The sequence below is a fragment of the Solea senegalensis genome, linkage group LG1, assembly GCF_019176455.1.
Source record: "Solea senegalensis isolate Sse05_10M linkage group LG1, IFAPA_SoseM_1, whole genome shotgun sequence".
Classification (NCBI taxonomy): domain Eukaryota; kingdom Metazoa; phylum Chordata; class Actinopteri; order Pleuronectiformes; family Soleidae; genus Solea; species Solea senegalensis.
The window spans coordinates 36,969,660-36,993,174 of NC_058021.1; the positions used below are offsets into that span (position 1 = coordinate 36,969,660).

Sequence of the window (23,515 nt, forward strand, 5' to 3'; positions counted from 1 at the left end):
ATTGTCTGATTTTGTCTCTTCAGTGTTTGAAATCTTTTGTTCAGATTGATGTCAGTGACACAAAGTGACCACACGAGGCAGCAGCGGAGCAGCAGCTAAAATCACTGATTTTCTCTGTGGACTTTGGTGTGGGAGAGTGAGTGGTTTACTAATGTATGAGCAGACTATAACCTACAAAGATTGATTTATTTCCTAGTGAAGAGAAAAAAGAGTTTCTGCTATGACGAGACGATGTCACTTCCTGTTAAAAACAACAATAAGCAGCAGAGCGGTGCTCACAGATGAAATTAAACAATAACACATTTGTCTGGGTGACACAGCGACTGTGGGAATGTGGCGTGTATCCTCTCCTCGCTCGCTTACATTTCCTGCCGTCACTCAGGCTCTCTGGAGTTTTTCTTTTCTTCCCTCCTCCTTCTCCTCCTCCTTCTTCTTCTTCTTCTTTTTTCTTCCATCTGTTGTTCATTTGTCTCTTATTGCATTATTTATCTGTCCCACTCTCAGAGACTCTGCTCGTTGTGTTAGTGTGAACAACTGAAACACTTCTGCGATCAAATGAGTACAAATCAAGATGAACACACACACACACACACACACACACAGTGGTTGTGGTGTACCTAATAAAGTGGCCAGTGAGTTCATACAGGTTCTCTTTATGTGTCTGTTTCTCCTGGTGTAAACAAGAGAAACTGCAGGTGAGGTTTGTTTACATTAAGTAGCCCTGCCCACCCTGATTGTAGCCCCTCCCCCTCTTGTACAAACAGATGTCCTCGTCACCTGGAGCTCATTAAACCTCTGACACTTAATCTTCGCTCACACAACCACTGACTGACTGACCTACATTCTGTAACTGCTGCTGTTACTACTGCTGTTACTGCTATTACTGTTACTGCTGCTGTTACTGCTGCTGTTTCTGCTGCTACTGTTACTGCTGCTGTTACTGTTACTGCTGCTGTTTCTGCTGCTGTTATTACTGCTGCTGCTTATTACTGCTGCTGCTGCTGCTGTTTCTGCTGCTGCTTTTCCTGCTACTGTTACTGCTGCTGTTGTTACTGCTGATGTTACTGCTGCTGTTTCTGCTGCTGCTGTTACTGTTACTGCTGCTGTTTCTGCTGCTGTTATTACTGGCTGCTGCTGTTACTGTTACTGCTGCTGTTTTTCCGCTGCTGCTGCTGCTGTTTCTGCTGCTGCATGCAAATACATTTGAATGGCAGTTGTTGAGATATTTACATGACAAATTCAGGAGCCACAGACACAGAGTTCACATTAGGTGAATTAGAAAAATCAAGTCGTTCGTTTGTTGTTTGTTGGGTTTTCTATGTAAGTTTAAGTTTCACATGGATCTGATTTCAGGATTTCAGGTCGTGAGCAGATGTGCAAAAAGGGTGTGAGTGTTAATGTCATCAACTCCCACACCAGAGAAAATCAGTGATTTTAACATCACACACACACACACTCTCCTACACCAGAAAAAAATCAGTGATTTTAACATCTCACACACACACACACACACACACACAGGAGTTGTTGATCCACTGCTGCCTCCATCACTAACTTGTAATGTATGATTTAGTCAAATTCGGCTTTTGAAATATCTAATTTTGACATTCCTCAGTGACCACACGAGGCAGTAGAGGATCAGCAGCTAAAATCACAGACTTTCTCTGTAGACTTTGGTGTGGGAGAGTGAGTGTCCCTCACTGTACCAGTTCCTCTTATCATGACATTTTGTGGATTAATTTCATCATTAAAAATAATATTATTAAAAAGTTGAAAACATTGAACATCTCAGTAACTAGTGATTGTTTATGTTTCCTCTGATGGATCCGAGCTGAACGAGTGTGTGTGTGTGTCTGGGTGGGTGGGTGTGTTTTAAATGGTAAAAGCTTTACTGCATGAATTACAAACATTTGGACTCAATTAGATTTGTCGCTGCTGAGAACCTGGTAGCGGTTACCACAGCAGCAGCAGTAACAGCAGCAGCAGCAGTAAGAGAAGCAGTAAAAGCAGCAGCAGTAACAGCAGCAGCAGCAGAGTGTTGCTGAGCACTAACTGCTGCCAGTCTCATGTCAGGGCTGATGTGATTAACCCCTCGTTCTCCTCATGCAGTGTCAGATACTTGGAGTTTCACCGTCGTACCACAGAGGTGACGAGAGGAACGTGATACTCTGGTGGGGGTGGAGTTTGTTTCACAGTAGTTAACCTGTGGTGGACGACACACGCACACACAGTTTCACATGTTTCCTTCAGCCTCAAGTCACAAAACACACCAAAACTTCAATAAGTTCAGTCGCTGCCTTAAAAAGGCGAGTAAAGACAACCTGAAGTCATTCTTTCATGTCAAAGTCAATCAAATGAATCATATGCAATGACTTTTTATTCCCCAACTCTTTCTTTTAAAGTGTACTCTGATAATAGATGTGTTTTTATTCATAATTAAAATTAATTCATTTTCTGACTTTTCAGCTACTTTACTGTCTACTTTATTAATCCCAAATCTCACCATTAGATGTCACTAATTCTCACACACTGGACCTTTAACTCTCCTAATCTCTCTCCTAATTCACAGACGTACATCGGCTCCATCCTGGCGGCAGTGAATCCATACCAGACGCTCCCTGGTCTTTACGACAGTTCCACGGTGGAACTTTACAGTCGACGCCACCTCGGTGAAATCTCGCCGCACATCTACGCTGTCGCCAACGAGTGCTACCGCTCGCTGTGGAAGAGGCTTCATAACCAGTGTGTGCTCATCAGGTAAAACATAATCACTTCACTTTTCTTTAAAAAAGCACTTTAATCACACTCAGATAGAACCTGGTACCTGCTGTTTTTTTTAGTTTCTGCTCTGACGAGGTTCAGCTGAGTTCATGTCAACAGACTGAAGGTCACTGATTGGTCAGAGTGTCGTCACTGAAGAGTCATGAGCACGACCAAAATCCAGTCCAAAATCTACTTAAAAGTTCCAAATTCTACTTAAAGTTACAAATTCTACTCAAAGTTTCAAATTCTACTTAAAGTTCCAAAATCTACTTAAAAGTTCCAAAATCTACCTAAAGTTTCAAATTCCACTTCAAGTTCAAAATTCTACTTAAAGTTCCAAATTCTACTTAAAGTTCCAAATTCTACTTCACTGCTCTCAGAGGCGTCGAGCGTCGTTCACTGCTCTCAGAGACGTGAGCGTCGTTCACTGCTCTTTGAGACGCGAGCGTCGTTCACTGCTCTCAGAGACGCGAGCGTCGTTCACTGCTCTCAGAGACGCGAGCGTCGTTCACTGCTCTCAGAGACGCGAGCGTCGTTCACTGCTCTCAGAGGTGTCAAGCGTCGTTCACAGGTGTTTGGTTCAGGCTGCAATTACATGCAAATTTGCTGCCGTTATTTTACAGTGCACTTTTATTGGCCTTGTGGCCAATAAAAGTGACACGTATGAACACGTATGTTCCTTTTATGTCCCTTTTGCTTTCCTCATTAAGTTTATTGACAGCTGGTTGTTACGAGGCACTGACTGCACTGTCAGCGCCCCCTGCTGCTAACCTGGCACGCTTGCTCTCAGTGAAAACACAAAGGGAACAAATCCATCACTAACTTCTTAGGGATTTTTTATCCATTATCATTTAAACGCAGTATGATCTTCTGTATTTTTAACCTGAATAAAATCAAAGCGACCACGTCGTCTCCTGCTCAGGACACAGAGGCTCTTTGTGCGACAGGACGTTGGTCAGCGGGAAGAATATCCGCGCAGCCACGCGCACAGCGAGGAGTAAACACAAACATTATTATCATGTTGTGCACAGAGTCACCATTGTTCCCACAGAGAAGGCAGCAAACTTCACTGCACTCAGCTCCTGTTTGCTCTTCACCACTAAATCTGTCACCAACTCATACAAAAACAACCATTTGGTTGCATAGTTTTTGTATTTTTTTTCATCAGCAGCAGTAGCAGTAAACTACTTTTAGCAGTAATCTCATTTAATTTAATAAATTTTCTCTCATCTATGTTCTAAAGTTAAATTTACTGTCAAATTCCCATCAGCAATGAAAGGGTTACTGTCCTGAAACATGTTATCCAATCAGAATTGTCCGCCTCTATTAGGCCCGGTTAGCTGGCTCATTCATTGGTTAGGACTTCTCGAATACCCGGAGAAGGCCAAGCTATGTGTTTTGGTTTGGAGAGTGATGGGAAAATTGACCAATCACGGTTTGATTTTAAGTGGGCGGGCCAAAAACAAAAGATCGTCGGCCTTTGAGAAGTCCTAACAGTGCAGGTCTAACTAGACCCCGCACCCCCAGAGTGCTGAGAGAGGTTGAGAGACAGTAAAATGGCGGCTGGAGACAAGAGCGGTGTTGTGGCTAGCTTGATAGCATCACCTTTGTCAAGGCGGCCTTTCACAGAAAAACTTCAAATAATAAAAAATTGAAGTCCAATTTCAGAACTGGAATTAACAGAAAAGGTTCTGAAAGTGGAAAGACATTTCAAGACCGGAAATTCTTATTAGTTGGAGACGTGCGCACAGCGTACCGGAAGCTGCACAGTGAAATCTACGGGCTGCACTTTGACTTCTGCAGGCTCAAGATTGAACTGACAGTCACGTACAACAAGGAGCCCATCAGACCTGCTGCACTTTGTGACACTTAAGTGACCGTGGAGCGGTCTTACTCGTCTCTGAAGTGAGTCAGAACCAGTACTGGTCAGGATCGCCTAGGAGCTTTGGTACTGACATCCATAGAGAAAGGACTTCTTTTGGAATTCAAATCAAAGGACAAAATTTACTACGCTGCCATTGCCTACTTGGAAGGACCAAACGAATGGATTTGGTTTTCATGTAAGCTAGGCCTATGTTGTAAGGTAGGCCTATGTTGTAAGCCCCCGAGCTTGAGTGTGGTTTGAAAAGTGCTGGGTACATTACAATATGCACTGCATAACAGTATATTGAGTGGCTCTGACACAATAAAAAATAACACATACACATACAAAAAACTGAGAATGTGCAGAAGGATCCCCTCGCGGGTCCTCTCCCTGGCCGACAGTGGACTGGAGTGTGAGAGCGCGATAGGAAATATAGTTCCATATCATTTCAACTATGTAGTCATCATGCTCTTCAGTTTTATGAAGGGTTGCAGTTGTTTAACGCTTTCAGTCCCCCATGATTCATTTTTTCAGCAACTTCGACACACACTCGCAGAGACACACACATACAGACACACACACTCTCACTCACACAGAGACACACACTCACAAAGAAACACCAAAGTGATTTTGGAACAGACCATCATAAAACATGTAACATGCTGCTACCCATCGGCCACACACACACACACACACACGCACACACACGCGCATGTTGGACATTCATAACTTGAGGGGACATTGCATTGACTTACATTCATTTCTTGGAGACTTACCCTAACCACAATTACTACTGGCCTAATCCTAACCCTGACCCTAACCTTACCCCTAACCTCAACCTAACCGTAAAACATATCTTCACCTTAAAATGTAGTCATTTACGTTGTGGGGACTTGCTTTTTGTCCCCACAAGGAAGACAAGTCCCCAAAATGTGACTGTGTAAACAGTTTTAGGTCCCCACAACATTAGTAATACCCACGCACAAACACACATACACAGAAAGGGTAATTTCACTGTGTGTGTGGGTGTGTGTGTGTGTGCGTGTGTGTGTGTGTGTGTGTGTGTGTGTGTGTGTGTGTGTGTGTGTGTGTGTGTGTGTGTGTGTGTGTAAGATCAGCTATAAATTGCAACCTTGCACTTTCAGACGAGGCAGGAAGCGCTCCTTTTTTTGCACTGGATCTAAGGATTATGGGTAATCAGATCCAGGAGGAGGCTAGGAGGAGCCTGAAACAGGAGCCAATGCAGAAGCAGAGGAGGAGGAGCCTGAAACAGGAGCTCGTGCAGAAGCAGATGAGGAGGAGGAGGGAGCAGCATCTGCTCATTAACGCGCAGCATTTTCACTCACTCACACTCAGGACCTGAGCTGCAGATTTAAGGGAAAACTTCATCTCATGTTGTCATTGTTTCTCCCGCTCACCTCAGTGATGAGTCAGAGTCCGGCTGAGACCAGGTTCTCCTGCATGTGCTGGAAAACCTGAGACCAGAACACAGAAGATTGTTGAAAAGTGCTGAGTCAGGTTTTTAGCACATGGTTCTGATCCTGACCTGCTGAGACTCAGTGAACACGTCTGAGCCTCGGCTGGAATAAAATCTACGTCAGATTAAGAATGTGTTCATGTGTTTATCTCACTGTGAGACGGACGTAGACTTAAACTGACGTTGTTACTGTTGTTGTTACTGTTACTTGTTTGTAGAAAATATCTAAAGGTTAAAGGTCAAACCTCAATAATCAAACTCTTTGACGTCCAGAAGTGTGGATTTTAGGGCTGACTCTGTGTGTGTGTGTGTGTGTGACTTGACCCCTGCGGTCCATAGTTGACCTCCTGACCCTGAGAGTTGGGTGTGTGTTCATTGCTTTGGCATCTGTGGAAACAAAAACCCTGCAGCCGAAAACCAACCTGAGAGGGTTTGAGTGGAGAGTGAAGGAATGATGTTGATGATGATGATGTTGATGATAATGTTACATGAGACAAAACTGCTACATTTAAACATTTTACTCAGTGTTGATCATTGTTTTTCTTGTGTTTTATTGCGTCATATAAACCAAAGCCACTCTGGTTTCTGCTTTCATTCATAAATACAAAGAGTGTGTGTGTGTGTATGTGTGTGTGTGTGTGTTTGTTTGTGCGTGTGCGTGCATGCATGTCTTTGTGCCTGAAAGCAACACAACACGTGGCCGCAGGTTTGAATTCCCTCAAACATGAGCTGAAACAGGACAGTGAAGTTTTCTAACACCTTCACAGAATAAATGATGAGGTTATGATTGAGACAGTGCGCCCTCTGCTGGCTGTGTGTGTGTGTGTGTGTGTGTGTGTGTCAGCTGACAGTAGCTGATTCACATCTGACTCGTTTTTCTGTTTGAAGTTGCAGCAACCGTTTAATCCAAGTGCACACAACCTGCAGGCAAACACACACACACACACACACACACACACAGCCACACCTTAAATAAACACACACACACACACACAGGCAGGGTCAGGACTCCCTGCAGAGCATGTGACATGTCGTCAGCACAGAAACCTGAAGCTAAAACATTCAATATGATGCTGTTTCTTTTGTGTGTTGTTGTGTTTCAGGTCCTGTTGTGTGCGTTTTCATAATTTCTTCTTGTGTTGTTGTTGCTGTTGGGACAAAAAAAGGAAATTAGATTTGATTTCATGGAAAGAAGAAATAAAACATTATCACAGATTGTTTGTTTGTTTGTTTGTTTTTAGCATGTGAGCCACGTCAAGCATCGCAAATATCAGAGTAAAAGCATCACCGAAATGGCAGAGACAATAAGTTCCTGTGGGCGGAGCTTTGACCAGCGGGACTGCGACGTATAGATTATATTCCTACTTTTATACTTACTGTTTATGAAACAAATGGGGCGGAGCCTTTTGTCTGTCGGTGTGCTGGATACGAAGGAAACAGAGGAATTCATGTTGCTAATGTCACAAAAAAATTGTAAATTTGCATAAAAACTTAACTTGTTATTAAAAAGCACAAATTGAAGTGTTTCAGGAGCTTTGATGAGCTGCAAATAAACAAATAAATTTTTTTTTACTTTTGATACTGCTACCATTGTCCTGCTTTTATTTGACATATTTTCACTAACAACGAGAAAATAATTGGTCCAGTGAATTTTTGTGGACATTTGTGGACTCATCAGCATTGTTGTTGTGTTTCTGTCGTCAGTGGAGAAAGCGGAGCGGGAAAAACCGAGAGCACCAAACTCATCCTGAAGTTCCTGTCGTCCATGAGTCAGCACTCACTGGAGACGTCTTCCAGAGACGGGACGTCACATGTGGAGGAGGCACTGCTGGAGAGCAGGTCAGGTTCATCTTAATATAAACGTATCTTATTGTGCGCCTGCTGGTTGACTAACGTCTGCGCTGCTTCTCAGTCCCATCATGGAGGCTTTCGGAAACGCCAAGACCGTCTATAACAACAACTCCAGCCGTTTCGGGAAGTTCGTCCAGCTGCACTTCAGCCAGAAGGGAAACATCCAGGGAGGCCGGATCGTCGACTGTATCCTCCAAATAACCTGAAACTGTGTCTAGCGATATCGATATGCTAACTGGACGCTCTGATGTTCCGTCTTTGTGGTGTTTGTGTCAGTGTCACGTCCTGTCTCTCTGTCCCTCTGCCTCTTTGTCCCTCTGCCTCTCTTTCTTTTTGTCTGTCTGCCTCTTTGTCCCTCTGTCTCTCTGTCTCTTTGTCCCTCTGTCTCTCTGCCTCTTTGTCCCTCTGCCTCTTTGTCTCTTTGTCACTCTGTCTCTTTGTCCCTCTGCCTCTTTGTCCCTCTGTCTCTCTGCCTCTTTGTCCCTCTGTCTTTTTGTCTCTCTGCCTCTTTGTCCCTCTGTCTCTTTGTCTCGCTGCCTCTCTGTCTCTTAATCCCTCTGTCTTTTTGTCTCTCTGCCTCTTTGTCTCTTTGTCTCGCTGCCTCTCTGTCTTTTTGTCTCTCTGCCTCTTTGTCACTCTGTCTCTTTGTCTCTCTGTTGTGAGCCTTGACAGACACTTTTTTTCCTGACGTCAGATCTTCTAGAAAAGGTGAGTCTTCTTGTAAACCTGAAGCTGAACCTTTAAAACCAGAGCTGCACAGTGTTTGACAGAATCTTTGATCGTTCATCTGTTGACTGTGTCATGTGTTTGGTCTCAAAGACGACTGTGTGTCACGAGTGTTTCATTGTTGGTTTTCATTGACAGAATCGTGTGGTCCGACAGAACCCAGGAGAGAGAAACTACCACATCTTCTACGCTCTGTTAGCAGGAGCCACCAACCAGCAGAGAGGTGAGAGGAAGCACGCCCACCTTCTCCTTCATCACAGTTTGTCACATGATGTTAGAAATGTGGTCTCTGTCGTCCACAGAAACGCTTCGGTTAACAAACGCCGACAGCTACCATTACCTGAGGCAGTCGAGCTGCATCAGCGACAACACCGTCAACGACAACACCATCAACGACAAAGACACTTTCCACGACGTCCTGGTAGAACACACACACATATCTGCTCCTGAAACACCGTCTCTGTGTGGGCGGGGCTTCAGAACTCTCAGTGGTTTCAGAGGAATTCATAATGACTTCTTCACAAACCACACGAGGAACTCACCGATTTCCTGTGTGTGTTTGTTTTTTTCCCAGAATGCAATGAGAACGATGCAGTTCACTGAGGAGAACATCGGGGAGATCCTCCGTCTGCTGGCAGTGGTTCTTCACGCGGGGAACATCGAGTTCATGACAGCAGGAGGAGCTCAAGTGTCCTCCAAGTCAGGTCAGTCAGTCGTGTTCTGGTGATCAGCTGCTCTCGTTGTGTTCTGCTGATCAGCTGCTCTCGTTGTGTTCTGGTGATCAGCTGCTCTCGTTGTGTTCTGGTGATCAACTGCTCGTTGTGTTCTGAGCTGCTCGTTGTGTTCTGGTGATCAGCTGCTCTCGTGTTCTGGTGATCAGCTGCTCGTTGTGTTCTGGTGATCAGCTGCTCGTTGTGTTCTGCTGATCAGCTGCTCTCGCTGTGTTCTGGTAATCAGCTGCTCTTGTTGTGTTCTGCTGATCAGCTTCTGCTGTGTTCTGCTGATCAGCTTCTTTCGTTGTGTTCTGCTGATCAGCTGCTCGTGTTGTGTTCTGTTGATCAGCTGCTCTTATTGTGTTCTACTGATCAGCTGCTCTCGTTGTATTCTGCTGATCAGCTGCTCTTGTTGTGTTCTTCTCTAACATCCATGTTCTGCTGATCAGCTCGTGTTCTGCTGATCAGCTGCTCTCGTTCTGTTCTGCTGATCAGCTGCTCTCGTTGTGTTCTGCTCTGACGTCCATGTTCTGCTCTGACGTCCATGTTCTGCTGACATCCATGTTCTGCTGGCGTCCATGTTCTGCTGGCGTCCATGTTCTGCTCTAACGCGTCCGTTCTGCTCTGCGTCCATGATTCTGCTCTACGTCCGCGTTCTGCTCTGCGTCCATGTTCTGCTGGCGTCCATGTTCTGCCATCCATGTTCTGCTGCGTCCATGTTCTGCTGATGTCCATGTTCTGCTCTAGCGTCCATGTTCTGCTCTACGCGTCCATGTTCTGCTGGCGTCCTTGTTCTGATCTACGCGTCCATGTTCTGCTGGCGTCCATGTTCTGCTTTAGCGTCCATGTTCTGCTGACATCCATGTTCTGCTGGCGTCCATGTTCTGCTCTAACGTCCATGTTCTGCTCTCCAACGTCCATGTTCTGCTGGCGTCCATGTTCTGCTCTAACGTCCATGTTCTGTTGGCGTCCATGTTCTGATATAACGTCCATGTTCTGCTGATGTCCATGTTCTGCTCTAAGGTCTGTGTTCTGCTCTAAGGTCCGTGTTCTGCTCTAATGTCCATGTTCTGCTGAAATCTGCAGCTCTCAGCTGGACGGCAGACCTCCTGGGCCTGAACTCTGAGCAGCTGGCAGAGGTTTTGACTCACCGGTCCATGATCCTCAGGGGCGAGGAGATCTGCACACCGCTCACTGTAGAACAGGTGAGTGATCCACACTCTTTCATAATCTCCTAAAATCAATCATCATCTATCGTAAGATAGGAAAGTTTGTTTTTGTCGTCGTAAAAGTGCTGTGAGCACCACCTGTCCATGATTTATCCACTTACAGAAGACTCACTTTATTAAATGAACATCTGTTAAAGTCTACGATATCTTCACCTCGTCTACCTCACAGAGAAAACCAGTGATTTTAGCTGCTGCTCCTCTGCTGCCTCGTGTGGTCACTTTGTGTCACTGACGTCAATCTGAACAAAGGATTTTAAAAATAAGACATTAGAACTTAGTGATGGAAGCAGCAGTGTGTGCGTGTGTGTGTGAGTGCTGTATGAAAAGTGTGTGTGTAAATTGGAGGCGTGAACATCGACTTAAGTTCCTCTAACTCAAACCCTCTGGTCTTTGAATGTAAATCTCATGCCGCGAAAAATCTGTTTCGCCCTTTGTGTGCTATCGTCTTTTTATGTTTACTGGTCGTTTTTCTTGTTTTTCTGCTCCTGAAACTCTTGTTATTGCTGCGGTTTCTCGGCAGGCGGTCGACTCCAGAGACTCCATGGCCATGGCACTTTATTCTCAGTGTTTCAACTGGATCATCTGCAAACTCAACAACCGCATCAGGGGCAGAGAAGACTTCAAGTCCATCAGCATCCTGGACATCTTTGGATTTGAGAACTTCGAGGTGCGTTGGACAGAATCAATAAAAAGCCACCGTGTGACAGATTCTTCATCTTTCTGCTTTAAACTCCTGATTCTCCTGCAGGTCAATCGCTTTGAGCAGTTCAACATCAACTATGCAAACGAGAAGCTTCAAGAATATTTTAACAAGCACATTTTCTCCCTGGAGCAACTTGAGTACAACAAGTAGGTGGAGGTGGTTTTTTCACACGATGGATGTTTTAGAACAAAAAGTGATCATTTGAGACTCAGGAGCTCACACATGGAAGTCACGTAACAGTAGTAGGTAGTGAGTGGTTTACAAAACGTGACAAAAACTCAGAGAAAGTCATATTTCAGTGTCAGTGTTAGGGTCAGGCACCTGAAACACATGATTCTGAGTATTTGGAAAACAAAAAGACAAACATGATCCCTCCTGTTTGTTAGTGAGAGTGAAATTAATCCATTTCTCTGTGTGCTGTAGCTCTGGTCTGTGTATTGATTGATTGATTGGTTGGTTCCTGCAGGGAAGGCCTGGTCTGGGTCGACATTAACTGGATGGATAACGGCGAGTGTCTGGATCTGATCGAGAAGGTGAGCGTTCTGTAGATGTTTCCAGAAAAACAAGCCACACACAGTGATGATGATGATGATGATGATGATGACGTTTCCATAGAAACTGGGTCTCCTGGCACTGATGAATGAGGAGAGTCACTTCCCTAAAGCCACAGACGGCACCTTACTGGAGAAACTCCACAGCCAGCACTCGGTGCGTCCGTGTTTTCTTCACTTTTAAGAAAATAGAAATGTTTACACAAAAACAGGAATAATTCAAAAAACTTGTTTTTGCAGAAAAACTCTTTCTATGTCAAACCACGTGTTGCAGTGCATTATTTTGGGGTCAGACATTACGCAGGAGAGGTGAGTGTGTGTGTGTGTGTGTTCGTGTGCGCGCGTGTTCGTGTGTGTCTGACGCCCTCTTGTGGCTTGATGCAGGTGGTGTATGACGTGAGGGGGACACTGGAGAAGAACAGAGACACTTTCAGAGACGACATCCTCAACCTGCTGAGGGAGAGCAGGTGCGTCTAATTTCATAGGCTGATTTTTTAAAATTTTCTTATTTAGGTTGTTATTGGAAAGATTTGAGTTAGTCTTTTGTGATTTTTGTGGTTGATAATAAAAAAAAAATTTGTTTTTAAACTTCTCTCTGGGTATGTGTGTGTGTGTGTGTATGTGTGTGTGTGTTCCAGGCTGGACTTTGTCTATGATCTGTTTGAACATGTGTTGAGCAGAAACAAACAGGACACACTGAAGACGAGCTCCAAACACAGACGACCCACAGTCAGCTCCCAGTTCAAGGTGAGACAGGATTCCACAAACGGTCATTCATGGGAGGAGCACATTTTTGTTAGACTATTGTACTTATACACTAACTGTTGTATCTGTCATCATAGCAGGAACAGTACTATTTGTATTTGTCACAGTAGTGTTTATGGCAGGAAAAGTAGTATTTATGTCAGTAACAGTAGTATTTATGGCAGTAACTGTAGTGTGTACGGCAGTAACAGTAGTATTTATGGCAGGAACAGTAATATTTATGGCAGTAACTGTAGTATTTACGGCAGTAACAGTAGTGTTTGTGGCAGTTACAGTAGTATTTATGGCAGAAAAGTAGTATTTATGGCAGGAACAGTAGTATTTATGGCAGGAAAAGTAGTATTTATGGCAGGAACAGTACTATTTGTATTTGTCAAAGTAGTGTTGATGGCAGGAACAGTAGTATTTATGGGAGTAACAGTAGTATTTATGGCAGGAACAGTAGTAACAGTAGTATTTATGTCAGTAACAGTAGTGTTTGTGGCAGGAACAATAGTAACAGTATTATTTACGTCAGTAACAGTAGTATGTATGGCAGTAACAGTAGTATTTGTGGAAGGAACAGTACTATTTCTATTTGTCACAATAGTGTTTATGGCAGTAACTGTAGTATTTATGGCAGTAACAGTAGTATTTATGTCAGGAACAGTAGCATTTATGACAGTAGTATTTATGGCATTAACACTAATATTTATGGCAGTTACAGCAGTAACAGTAGTATTTATGGCAGGAACAGTAGTATTTATGACGGTAACAGTGTATATAGTGTTAGCAGTATTCACATTTTCAGGAACAGTAGTATTCATGACAGGAAACAGTAGTATTTATGGCAACAGTAGTATTTATGGCAGGAACAGTAGTTACAATAGTATTTATGTCAGTAACAGTAGTATTTATGGCAGTAACAGTAGTATTTATGTCAGTAACAGTAGTATTTGTGGGAGTAACAGTAGTATTTATGTCAGTAACAGTAGTATTTATGGCAAGAACAGTAGAACCAGTAGTATTTATGTCAGTAACAGTAGTATTTGTGGCAGGAACAGTAGTAACAGTAGTACTTGTATGTGTTTTGTCACAGAACTCTCTTCACTCTCTGATGGCCACCCTCAGCACTTCAAACCCTTACTTTATACGATGCATCAAACCAAATACACACAAGGTGAGTGCACACGCACGCACACACACACGCGTCTGTCATTTTAATCATCATAAACTCCTCCCCCAACAACCGACTGCAGACAAGAATGAAAATTGTCTGCTGTGGTGCCCTCTGACCCCCGGTTGCCTAGCAACAGACTGGAGTATTGGAGAATGTGGTGGTTAATGTACATAAATGATGATGGAAACCACTCACTCTCACACACACATGCACGCACACGCACACACACACACACACAGACTCACTCTCCCACACCAAAGTCCATAGAGAAAATCAGTGATTTTAACATCACACGCACACACAGTTGTTGATCCACTGCTGCCTCCATCACAGTTCTAATGTCTTATTTTAGTGAATTCAGTTTTTGAAATAATTCACTCAGATTGACCTCAGTGACACAAAGTGACCACACAAGGCAGCAGAAGACCAGCAACTCCTGAGTCGCCGCCAGCTAAAATCAATGATTTTCTCTATGGACTGGTGTGGGAGAGTGAGTGGTTTATTTGTCGTCAAAACTGTGAATATTCCCTGACACAGAAATGTTCCTGTTGTAGTTACAAAGTTATGAGAGTGTTTCACAAATTATGAGAGCGTTTCACACGTTATGAGAGCGTTTCACAAATTATGAGAGCGTTTCACAAGTTATGAGAGCGTTTCACAAGTGAAGGGATTGTTATAATTCCTTAAAAACACTCAATGAATCCACTGCCAAAACAGTTGACGATTCATTTAGTAATCAATGAATCGAGTAATTGTTTCAGCAAACAACAATGAAGCACACAATCACAATACACAAATTGCAAATAAAATATCATATATGATATGATATATATAATTCAATAAATATCATATTGAATGATTACATTCAAAAATACATTTGAGCAAACAAAATTCTGATTGTTGCAAAAACAAACATTTGTTTTTTCCAACTCATAAAATCCAATATTTTTTAAGGATTAAATCCATGTTTGAAAATATGAAAGTATTGACACAAATCTCAAATCTAATTTCATGGTGTGTGTGTAGCCTTCAACAGCCGCCACATTTGAAATGAATGAACAGCAGTTAGTTCTGCTAGCGTTAGCGTTAGCAGACACAAAAGTCCACCAGCACGTTTGAATGTAAACAACTAGCTCTCTCACACACACACACACACATATACACACACACACACACACACACAAGGCCCTACAAGTGGCCTGCACAAATTAGCCTCAGCAGGAGAGAGAGTCATCGCCATGGCGACCACAGCCCTCCCTCTCCTCACAAGAAAAAGGGGGAGTGGAGTTTGGAGGTTTTTGGAAGCCTTTGTTTGACTCAGTGTGAGAGTGAGGAGTGAGTGAGAGACAGAGACAGTGAGACAAAGTGAGGGACGGAGACATTGGGAGATTAACAGTGATTTTTTGGCGTGGAGGACACAGAAGGAGCGGCAGGAGCAGCGACGATGCACGGTGAGACTGAGGATCTCTGTACAGACGGAGTGATGATGCTTGTTGAGCTGCAGATGTGAACAAAGTGTTTCTTTAAGGACATTAAGTCACTTACTGCTCAAATGTCATTTGATGTAAAGACACAACTCACTGCAGAGACTTTTGCAGTTGTTAGAGACAAAAATGAGGTCTGCAGCATTTACTCGATGAATGGATTATTCATGTTTTTTCAATAATTCAGCCTCTTAAATGTCAATATTTTCTAGTTTCTTTTCTCCATTTGACAAAGAAATCATTCAAACTGAATCTGTCTGGTTTGTATCAAGAATGTCAACACGTTTGTGAAAAGAATAAATTACTAAAACAGATTTACATGAACTAATACAAATTAAGGATTTGATCAATATTTGTTGTTGAAGAGCTGTAAGAAAATGATGAGTGAGCTTCTTCTCCCTCCACCAGGGGGCAGAGGCTCCATCGTCGTTTGGTAAACGTTTGACTAACGTCTCTGCGTTCATTTCACTCGTAAATATGAAGTTATATATAATATAGAAGCGGCATGTCTAATATTACTGAGTGTTAGCATCTGGAGTTCTGTTGGCTACTTCCTGTTTCATTTTGTGGCCATTTCATTTAGCCAAAGTTTTTGACTTGACTGGGAGGCTTGAGAGTAAACAACGCAGCAGAGCCTCAGGGACAGTTGTGATCTGTGCTAAAAGTGGCTCCTCATAGTTTTCAAATGAAAAAGAAATAGCGTGGATGAAGCCACAAAAGCTTTTTTTCAATTGCCATAAAAATTGGGATTGGACGAGGTAAAGCGCTGTATCGTCTGCATATACGTGAAGCCTCAAGACAACATTCCGGAAGGTCACTTATGTATAAAAGTACTTCAAAAGTATTGATGGTAACGTTAACGATTCGGACCTGAGGCTTCTTGAATTTAATGAACAATTTCTCTTTGTTGTCATAGCAATTAAAAAGGGATTTGTATCATGACAAGAAAACATTTTTATTGTACTTCTAAATCTATTTATAGTTCTAGTTATTATGAGGGTCGTTCTCACTGAACACCCAACATCCTGTTTTATTAGTGTTGAGTGGTTAAAAAAGCTCACTGCTCGCTCCACAGTCGCCGTCACATCCACAAAGAAGCTCCAGTGATAGTTGTGCGTCCGTCCGTGTGTGTGTGTGTGTGTTTGTGAAAGTCGGGTTAAGCTTAAATCCTGCAGGGTCGGGGATTTATGTCCGTCCATGCGCTCAAACATTGTTCCCCTAAAAGTGAGAGGATTTGACTTCCTGCTGGTTTCCACATTCAGACCTGGACGCCTGGATTTGGACAAAGACATTGGGTGGCTGTGTGTGTGTGCGTCTGTCCAAGGTGGTGTTTATGGCGTATTTCCACCTGCTGTACTCGCCTCGGCACGGCATGAATAGGTTGCATCTCCACTACAAAAAAAACTATGTGGACGGAGTTATCACTGCACGGCTGAGTGAAACTGCGGTGACTTTGTTTTCTATGCAACACACACACACACACACACGAATGACGAGTGACTTTGCAGCAGACTCCTGTAGTTGTTGGAGATTAACCCATGTGTTTAGGATTGTTAAGTAGTTTTAACTGATCTACGTCTCTTCCTGCGACGGCGCTCTGGCTGGTCAGTGGCCGACAGTCTGACCAATCATCACATGTTACCTAGTCACCACGCTTCTGGAACCTCGCCTGAGCAGGCACTGACAATACTACCTGGTACCAGGTTACGATGTTAGTAGAAACACTACTTAAACCTTGCCGTTCCGTGGCGAGGCGAGGCGAGGTGAGGTAAGTAGAGCCGGTGGTAATACGCCATTAGATGCTTGAAGTGGTGAAGGAGTAGAGAAAGAACGTAACTGGAGAATCTGAAGGTTCGGGATAGACGAGGAACTTGAATTTTAGATTTTTGGAATTAAGTTTTCAAATCTTTGGTGGATCCTGAACTGAGTTTGAATGTGAACACAGAAGGTTCTCAGTCGTTCAGGACTGTCAGTTTTATTTCACCTTATTTATTTACTACAAAATTCTTGAAGAACAAGATCATTGGCTCGTGCCCGTCTGATGTGTTGTTGAGACATTTTCTCTTTTAGCTGAAATGAAAGCAGCAGGTCATGTGGGATGGACATCTCTTCTCCAGTGTGGTTTGTTTGCCTTTTTCACCCCCGCCTGTTCTTCCCCCCCCCGGGTGTGCCCTGACACGCCCCCCTTTTGTCCTGTTGAATGTCTTTGAGCTGAAGAAAGACAGAGTTTGTCCGTCAGGTCAGTGTAGAGACGTGAGACCATCTCTGCGCCTCCTGACACTGATTTACACACAAACATCTTACTGAGGTTTTTTCACCCAAATCAACGACAACAGAAAGGAAGTTCTGTCACTGGTTTGTGCAGCTTTTTCACATCAAACCTAGAAAATGTCATGGAAATGGAAATGAGAGGTGACACACACACTTAACCCACATCTACAGGCGATTTCATTCAAATATGTCTCACAGTTCAAAACATCAGCAGGTTTTTACTTTAAATCTTTGGATTAGACTGCACTTTCACACCTGGATTTGGATTTGCTGTCAAAATTTTACTAAATGGAGAATCTGAAGCTTTTGGACAGACAAGGAATTCAAATTTAGGATTTTTTGGCATTTGGATTTCAAACGATTGTGATTTTGCAACAGTTGCATTCAACAGATTTATCAGATTGAGTGAAGAATTGTGTGAGACTCAGAAATATGAAACATTCCAGAGGAAGTGACAGAGTTAGAGAACAGGGGTCAGCTTCCTGACACCGCTCCACTGTCTGGACCAATGCTAATGTGAGCTATGCTAATGAGCCCCCTGCTCCCCCCTGTGTGGATGGTGGCTGTTAAAGGACGCCATTGACACTCTGAGAGACGATGTCCTCGCCTCATGTGTTTAAATGAGCCATCGACAGCCGATCGTTTCACAGCTAGCATCAAAGACGCCTCTCATGCTGAGCCCACGACGCCCACCAGGGGTCACAGGGTCAGAGGACTCCCCGGGACAGTGAGACACAGTGTGTGTGTGTGTGTTGGAGCACAGACGTCAACGCGAGGCTCGGACGACGTCACACACACATGTGCAGTTTGTCCAGTGACGGATGTGTGTATGAGAGGGAGGAGCTTACAGGGACCAGCAAAGATCTTAAATCAAGGTTTCCTCGGTCCGTTTAAGTCTACGACGTCTTAAGAACGCGTTCACATCTTTATCTCACTGTGAGACTTTTCCAACTGGAAACTGAAGTTTGTAAACCACACACACACACAGGAGTTGTTGATCCTCTGCTGCCTCCATCACTAACGTCTCAGTGACGTCAGTGACACAAAGTGACCACACAAAGCAGCAGAGGACCAGCAGCTAAAATCACTGATTTTGTCTCTGGACTTTGGTGTGGAAGAGTGAGTGGTGAGATTAAATATGAACATTAGTTCTCATCATCACTGTCTCCGTCTCCAGATGCCGGACCAGTTTGACCAGTCCGTGGTTCTGAAGCAGCTCAGATATTCTGGAATGTTGGAGACGGTCAAGATCCGACGCACAGGCTTCCCGATCCGGAGACCGTTCCAGGAATTCTGCTCCAGGTTTGTCTCCACACCACTCCACTAAAGAGTCATAGTTTGTGTCCTTTCACACTAAAACTCAATTCTGGGATTTTCAAAATAATAGTTTGAGTCCCCCCCCCACACACACACACCAAAATGTAACCTCATAGTTTTGTAATTAAAAATCTAACTTTCAAACTTTTTGTGTTTTTTGTGATTGTAATCATCCACTTAAATACAAAATAACAGTTTGAGTTACTGTAATGTGACTTTGTTGTTTTCAAATTAAAAGTCTGAGTTTCATTTACATTCACATTAAAAAACAAACCTGCAGTTTTCAAAATAAAAGACTTATCAACTTTACTGATGAACCCGTTTCTTTTTCAGGTACAAGGTTCTAATGCGTGGTGCGTTGTCGCTGGACGACCCCAGGGGGCGCTGCGTCCAGCTGCTGCAGCACTATGACAGCAGCAGTGCAGAGTGGCAGCTGGGCAAAAACAAGGTGAGGATTGTCGACTTTGTTTGTGTGTCGTTGTCTGTGAGGACACATTTACATACAAACCTGTTAAATGGCTTTCTGAGCATCAACGTCAGGTTAAGGGTTTGACACTGAGTTGTGATGGTTAAGGTTAGTTATGAGGCTTTGTGTGTGTGTGTGTGTGTGTGTGTGTGTGGAGTCCAACAGATATTGGTTCTGGTCTCTTCTGTCACTCTCTGATTCACTAACAGTAGACCAAGAAGAACATGCTAGTGCCTAGTGTGTGTGCGTGTGTGTGTGTATGAATGAATGGAAATGGTTGAATGGGCAAATGTCGTTAATCTCGTCCACACACGACTGTAAAACTGGACTGAAAACACTCTTAACTGTAGCAGCGTCCACACACACACACACACTGGTCAGCACTGAACCATGAAACAATCAGATCAATTCTCTCTCCCTCAGAGGATTCACTGTCTCTCACAAAGAGATTTACATGGAGCTCCTTTCAGTCGCCACATGTCCTCGCATTTGTCTTTCTTTAAAAGCCTTAAAGGAGACATTTTATACCCTATTTCTCCAAGTTAAAATAGTTCCCTGGTGTCCTAATGAACATGTCTGTGACATGCTTTGGTCAAAATACCATGAGGATGAAGCATCATAGCAGTTCAATAACCCTGTTAAACCCGCCCCTTTCAGAACGCTCAGTTTTCGTGCATGGTCCCTTTATATGCAAATGACACAGGCAAACACACACCCACTTCTTCCAGGGGGGTTCTGATTTGTCCTCTTTACAGCGCTTTACAGTTCTATTCGTCTCCCCCTCCCTCCACTAGTTCTCTGACAATATCAACATGGCAGCGTGCGCAGAAAACAGCGAGAGTGCCGTCACAGGAAGAGACGTCCTACATAAGGATCGAGCCGAAAACACTTGGGGACAGCACCACTGATCGCCAGCGGCGAGCTGAATAAACTGCTGCTGTATGTGACTGTATCAGACTGTGTCTGTGCTCCGGTCATGGAGGAAGTACTGAACAAATATTTTTAATTAGGACGTGTCAGAATGGTCAGTTATGAGCTCTATGTGACCTTTTCTTAAAAATGTGTGTGTTTGTACGTCGGTGAAATACGTCCCCTGACTAAATACGGCGACCGCTGGCCGCAGTCTGATGCGAAGTGGTGCGAACACACGTTTGCTGACTTTATCCGGCACATTAGCTTCATATATAAAATCCTCTGAGGCTGGAAGTTTGTATAAAACACTGTGCTCCACTGTGCAGCCACCAACAGCACACTTGTCCCTCCACGTTGACATAATACCGCTCTTCCTCCCTCGCCTGCACTCTCGCATTTTATAGGGACAAGGTGGAGCTAAGGTGGAGCTCTCAAAGTAAACTTACTGGTGGGGTGGTAACATTCGCGGTGAAATGCGCATGCTGCCGTCATAAGCGCAGGGAATTCAACATCGAGTGTTTTATCGCCTATACTAAGGGGGACCACGAAGAAATGACTGAGTATTCTTTTTCCACACTTTGGCGACTGGTAGGGCCTCCAGAGTCCCAAATATAAGTATTGAAATGGTTAAAAAGTTGATTTTGCATAATATGTCCCCTTTAAATTCAATTGAGTGGATGCGATGTGGTTCAGCGTGGATTCTGTTGTGTGCCCTGACCATCACAGTGAGCCGCGATCAACGCTCAGGCTCCACTTTTGTTGCAGTAGTGAACCTCATACACGAGGCCACACTTTTACTGCTCATGTCATTTCTGTCACAAGCTGTCGGACCTCACAGGACTCACACACAAGGGTGTAGTCGTCGTGCTATACAAGCATACACACACACACACACACACACACACTATATATGCTTGTATAGAGCGAAGACTACATACATACATACATACATACATACATAAATACATACATACATACATATACACATACATTTTGTCACAGGGTTCTGCTGCAACTCCTTAATAGACCCAAAGATGATGGCGTAGTCGACTGATATTGTTTCTCTGTTTATTTGTCCAACCCAAGTTGCATACCATGAAAAAATATTTACAGGTGAAAATCGAGAAAAAAAATATGAAATGTCCCAAATTGCCATTTCCAAAAAAAACCTATACAAGTCTCAGTCAAAATAATTGAATTTAGTGGCGAGCAAAAATAGGTGTTACCTCCTCTGTAACCCAATATACACTGCTCAAGTGGGAGGTAGACCGCTCTTTATGTCCTCTGCCCCTCCCATCCAAACATCAATTATCCAAAAACACAATAAATGAACACAAGCTTGATTATTATAACAAACAACCCAGATGAAAATAAAGCCAAAATATTTCCCAAATTAACTGTGCCACAATAAATATTGCCCCCACCTTTAATAAACAAAATTAATAGATAATTAATAGAACTACAAACAATAGTGACGTCACACTAAGCGTCCCGCCATCGTCAAGTGTGTGTTGGAGTGTGTGCGTGTTTGCACTCTTTTCATAACTCTGTTGGTTGTTTGGTAGATTTTTGTCAATTTGTTGTTTGAATTTTTTTTGGGTCAATTTGACAGATATTAAATATTTAGACACACACACAGAGACACACAGAGATACAGACACACACACAGAGACACAGACACACACAGAGACACAGACACACACACAGAGACACAGACACACACATAGAGACACAGATACACACACAGACACAGAGACACACAGAGATGTCAGTGAAACACTGCGGTTATTTGTGGTGTGAACAGAAGCAGGAAGAAGATCTGGATTTGATTAACGTCCTCTGCTTTGTTCTGTTCACTTGTTCCTCTGGGAGGGAGTGACTGGTAAATTCACTTCATGCTGTTGCCTTGTAAATCTTTACTTCATAATGACTGTGTGTGATAATGAGAGTGCATTGTTCTCCGTGCTGTTTTACCTCCGTACAGCAGCTACATTCACATTCTCAGAAAAGAAAATGTTGAATTAAATTAGAAAATTGTGAAAGAAATTCATCTAAATAATAATAATTGCTCTGTCCTATCAAATAAAGCCTCATATGTCATATATATAGATTACTGAAGAAAATATGGAAGGTCTTTAGTTTCATGGGTTTATGCTGCTCCTGTGGTGTCCTCCAAATGTCCCCAAATCCCACGACATTCACATTTGATTGAAAATGGTGTCAGATCTCTCACAAAGGCTTCGACATTCATTGAGCAACAATGTACAACAGTTGCCCTCGGACTCCAGCAAACTGTGGGTTCTTAAAATCTAAATAATGAGACGAAGTGACATTATTGAGTGAGAGTGGGTTGAATTGCGCTCGTTAGGTGGATATATAGATCTGATGTTTGTTCATATGGTCGGTCGAGACGTTGGACAGTTGTCAGTTAGGTCAGGACCAGTTGGTAGGAAGAGTGCTCATCTCTTAGGTCGGACTTTGCTCTCTGTCAGTTTGTAGGTATGTAGGCCAGACAGTAGATAGGCAGGTTGGTCAGTCGGTAGGTAGATAAGTAGGTTGATAGGTAGGTCAGTTTGTTGGTAGAGAAGTCAGTTGGTAGTCAGCAGGTAGGTTGCTGTGCACACGTCTTCACCAAAGGCAACGCTGGAATATTAATCGGACTATGAACAATGATAAAATAAAAAGGTTGCATGTTTTCCTCCCTCAGGTCTTCCTGCGGGAGTCTCTGGAGCACCGCCTGGAGAAGCAGAGGGAGGTGGAGGTGCTGAAGGCAGCCATGACCATCCAGGCCCATGTCATGGGCTACATGGCCAGGTACAACCCCAGCAATTTAACAACTGCTGGACAGTTCACATTGGTTGGTCACATGGTTTACTGACGTGGTCCTTCATTGCAGGAAGCAGTACAGGAAGCTGCTGCAGTGCATTGTAGTCATTCAGAAGAACTACCGAGCTTTCTACTGGAGGAGGAAGTTTCTGCTCCTCCGCTGGGCAGCGCTCACCTTCCAGAAGTGCTTGCGAGGCCGGTTGGCTCGCCGCATCTACAGCCAGCTGCTGGAGGACAGACGGAGGCGGGAAAAGGAGGAGCAGTGCCGCAGGAAGGTGGAGGAGGAGATGGAGAGGTGGGCTAATCAAGTTAAAGGAGGACACGACATTGTTATCCTCAATCTGATTAACAAATAAGAACTAGTACCATACTACATAGTTACTGTTATTTGTATACATGCAAAAAGGCTTTAATGGGACTTTAATGCCCCTACAAGGG

The 23,515-nt window shown here is 43.6% G+C and overlaps 1 protein-coding gene and 1 long non-coding RNA gene across 2 annotated transcripts in view; one reads left to right on the plus strand and one right to left on the minus strand.

Annotated features, from left to right (window-relative positions):
- The window catches only part of myo10 (myosin X), a 60,013-nt gene that overhangs the window by 29,872 nt on the left and 6,626 nt on the right, over window positions 1-23,515 (plus strand). Inside the window, exons 4-23 of the mRNA XM_044031504.1 lie at window positions 2,570-2,757; window positions 7,809-7,943; window positions 8,017-8,141; window positions 8,650-8,663; window positions 8,820-8,904; window positions 8,984-9,102; window positions 9,256-9,385; window positions 10,481-10,599; window positions 11,144-11,290; window positions 11,372-11,472; window positions 11,793-11,859; window positions 11,942-12,034; window positions 12,118-12,186; window positions 12,262-12,344; window positions 12,516-12,624; window positions 13,721-13,801; window positions 18,734-18,858; window positions 19,207-19,321; window positions 22,959-23,065; window positions 23,148-23,372. Of these exons, the coding sequence (XP_043887439.1) occupies window positions 2,570-2,757; window positions 7,809-7,943; window positions 8,017-8,141; window positions 8,650-8,663; window positions 8,820-8,904; window positions 8,984-9,102; window positions 9,256-9,385; window positions 10,481-10,599; window positions 11,144-11,290; window positions 11,372-11,472; window positions 11,793-11,859; window positions 11,942-12,034; window positions 12,118-12,186; window positions 12,262-12,344; window positions 12,516-12,624; window positions 13,721-13,801; window positions 18,734-18,858; window positions 19,207-19,321; window positions 22,959-23,065; window positions 23,148-23,372 (2,237 nt within the window). The remainder of the gene's footprint in view (window positions 1-2,569; window positions 2,758-7,808; window positions 7,944-8,016; window positions 8,142-8,649; window positions 8,664-8,819; window positions 8,905-8,983; window positions 9,103-9,255; window positions 9,386-10,480; window positions 10,600-11,143; window positions 11,291-11,371; window positions 11,473-11,792; window positions 11,860-11,941; window positions 12,035-12,117; window positions 12,187-12,261; window positions 12,345-12,515; window positions 12,625-13,720; window positions 13,802-18,733; window positions 18,859-19,206; window positions 19,322-22,958; window positions 23,066-23,147; window positions 23,373-23,515) is intronic.
- Window positions 6,639-7,639, minus strand: LOC122773112. The gene is made up of 2 exons (XR_006360859.1): window positions 7,482-7,639; window positions 6,639-7,252 (listed from the first exon to the last, which is right to left on the minus strand). It is a non-coding gene; the product is annotated as an uncharacterized LOC122773112 (long non-coding RNA).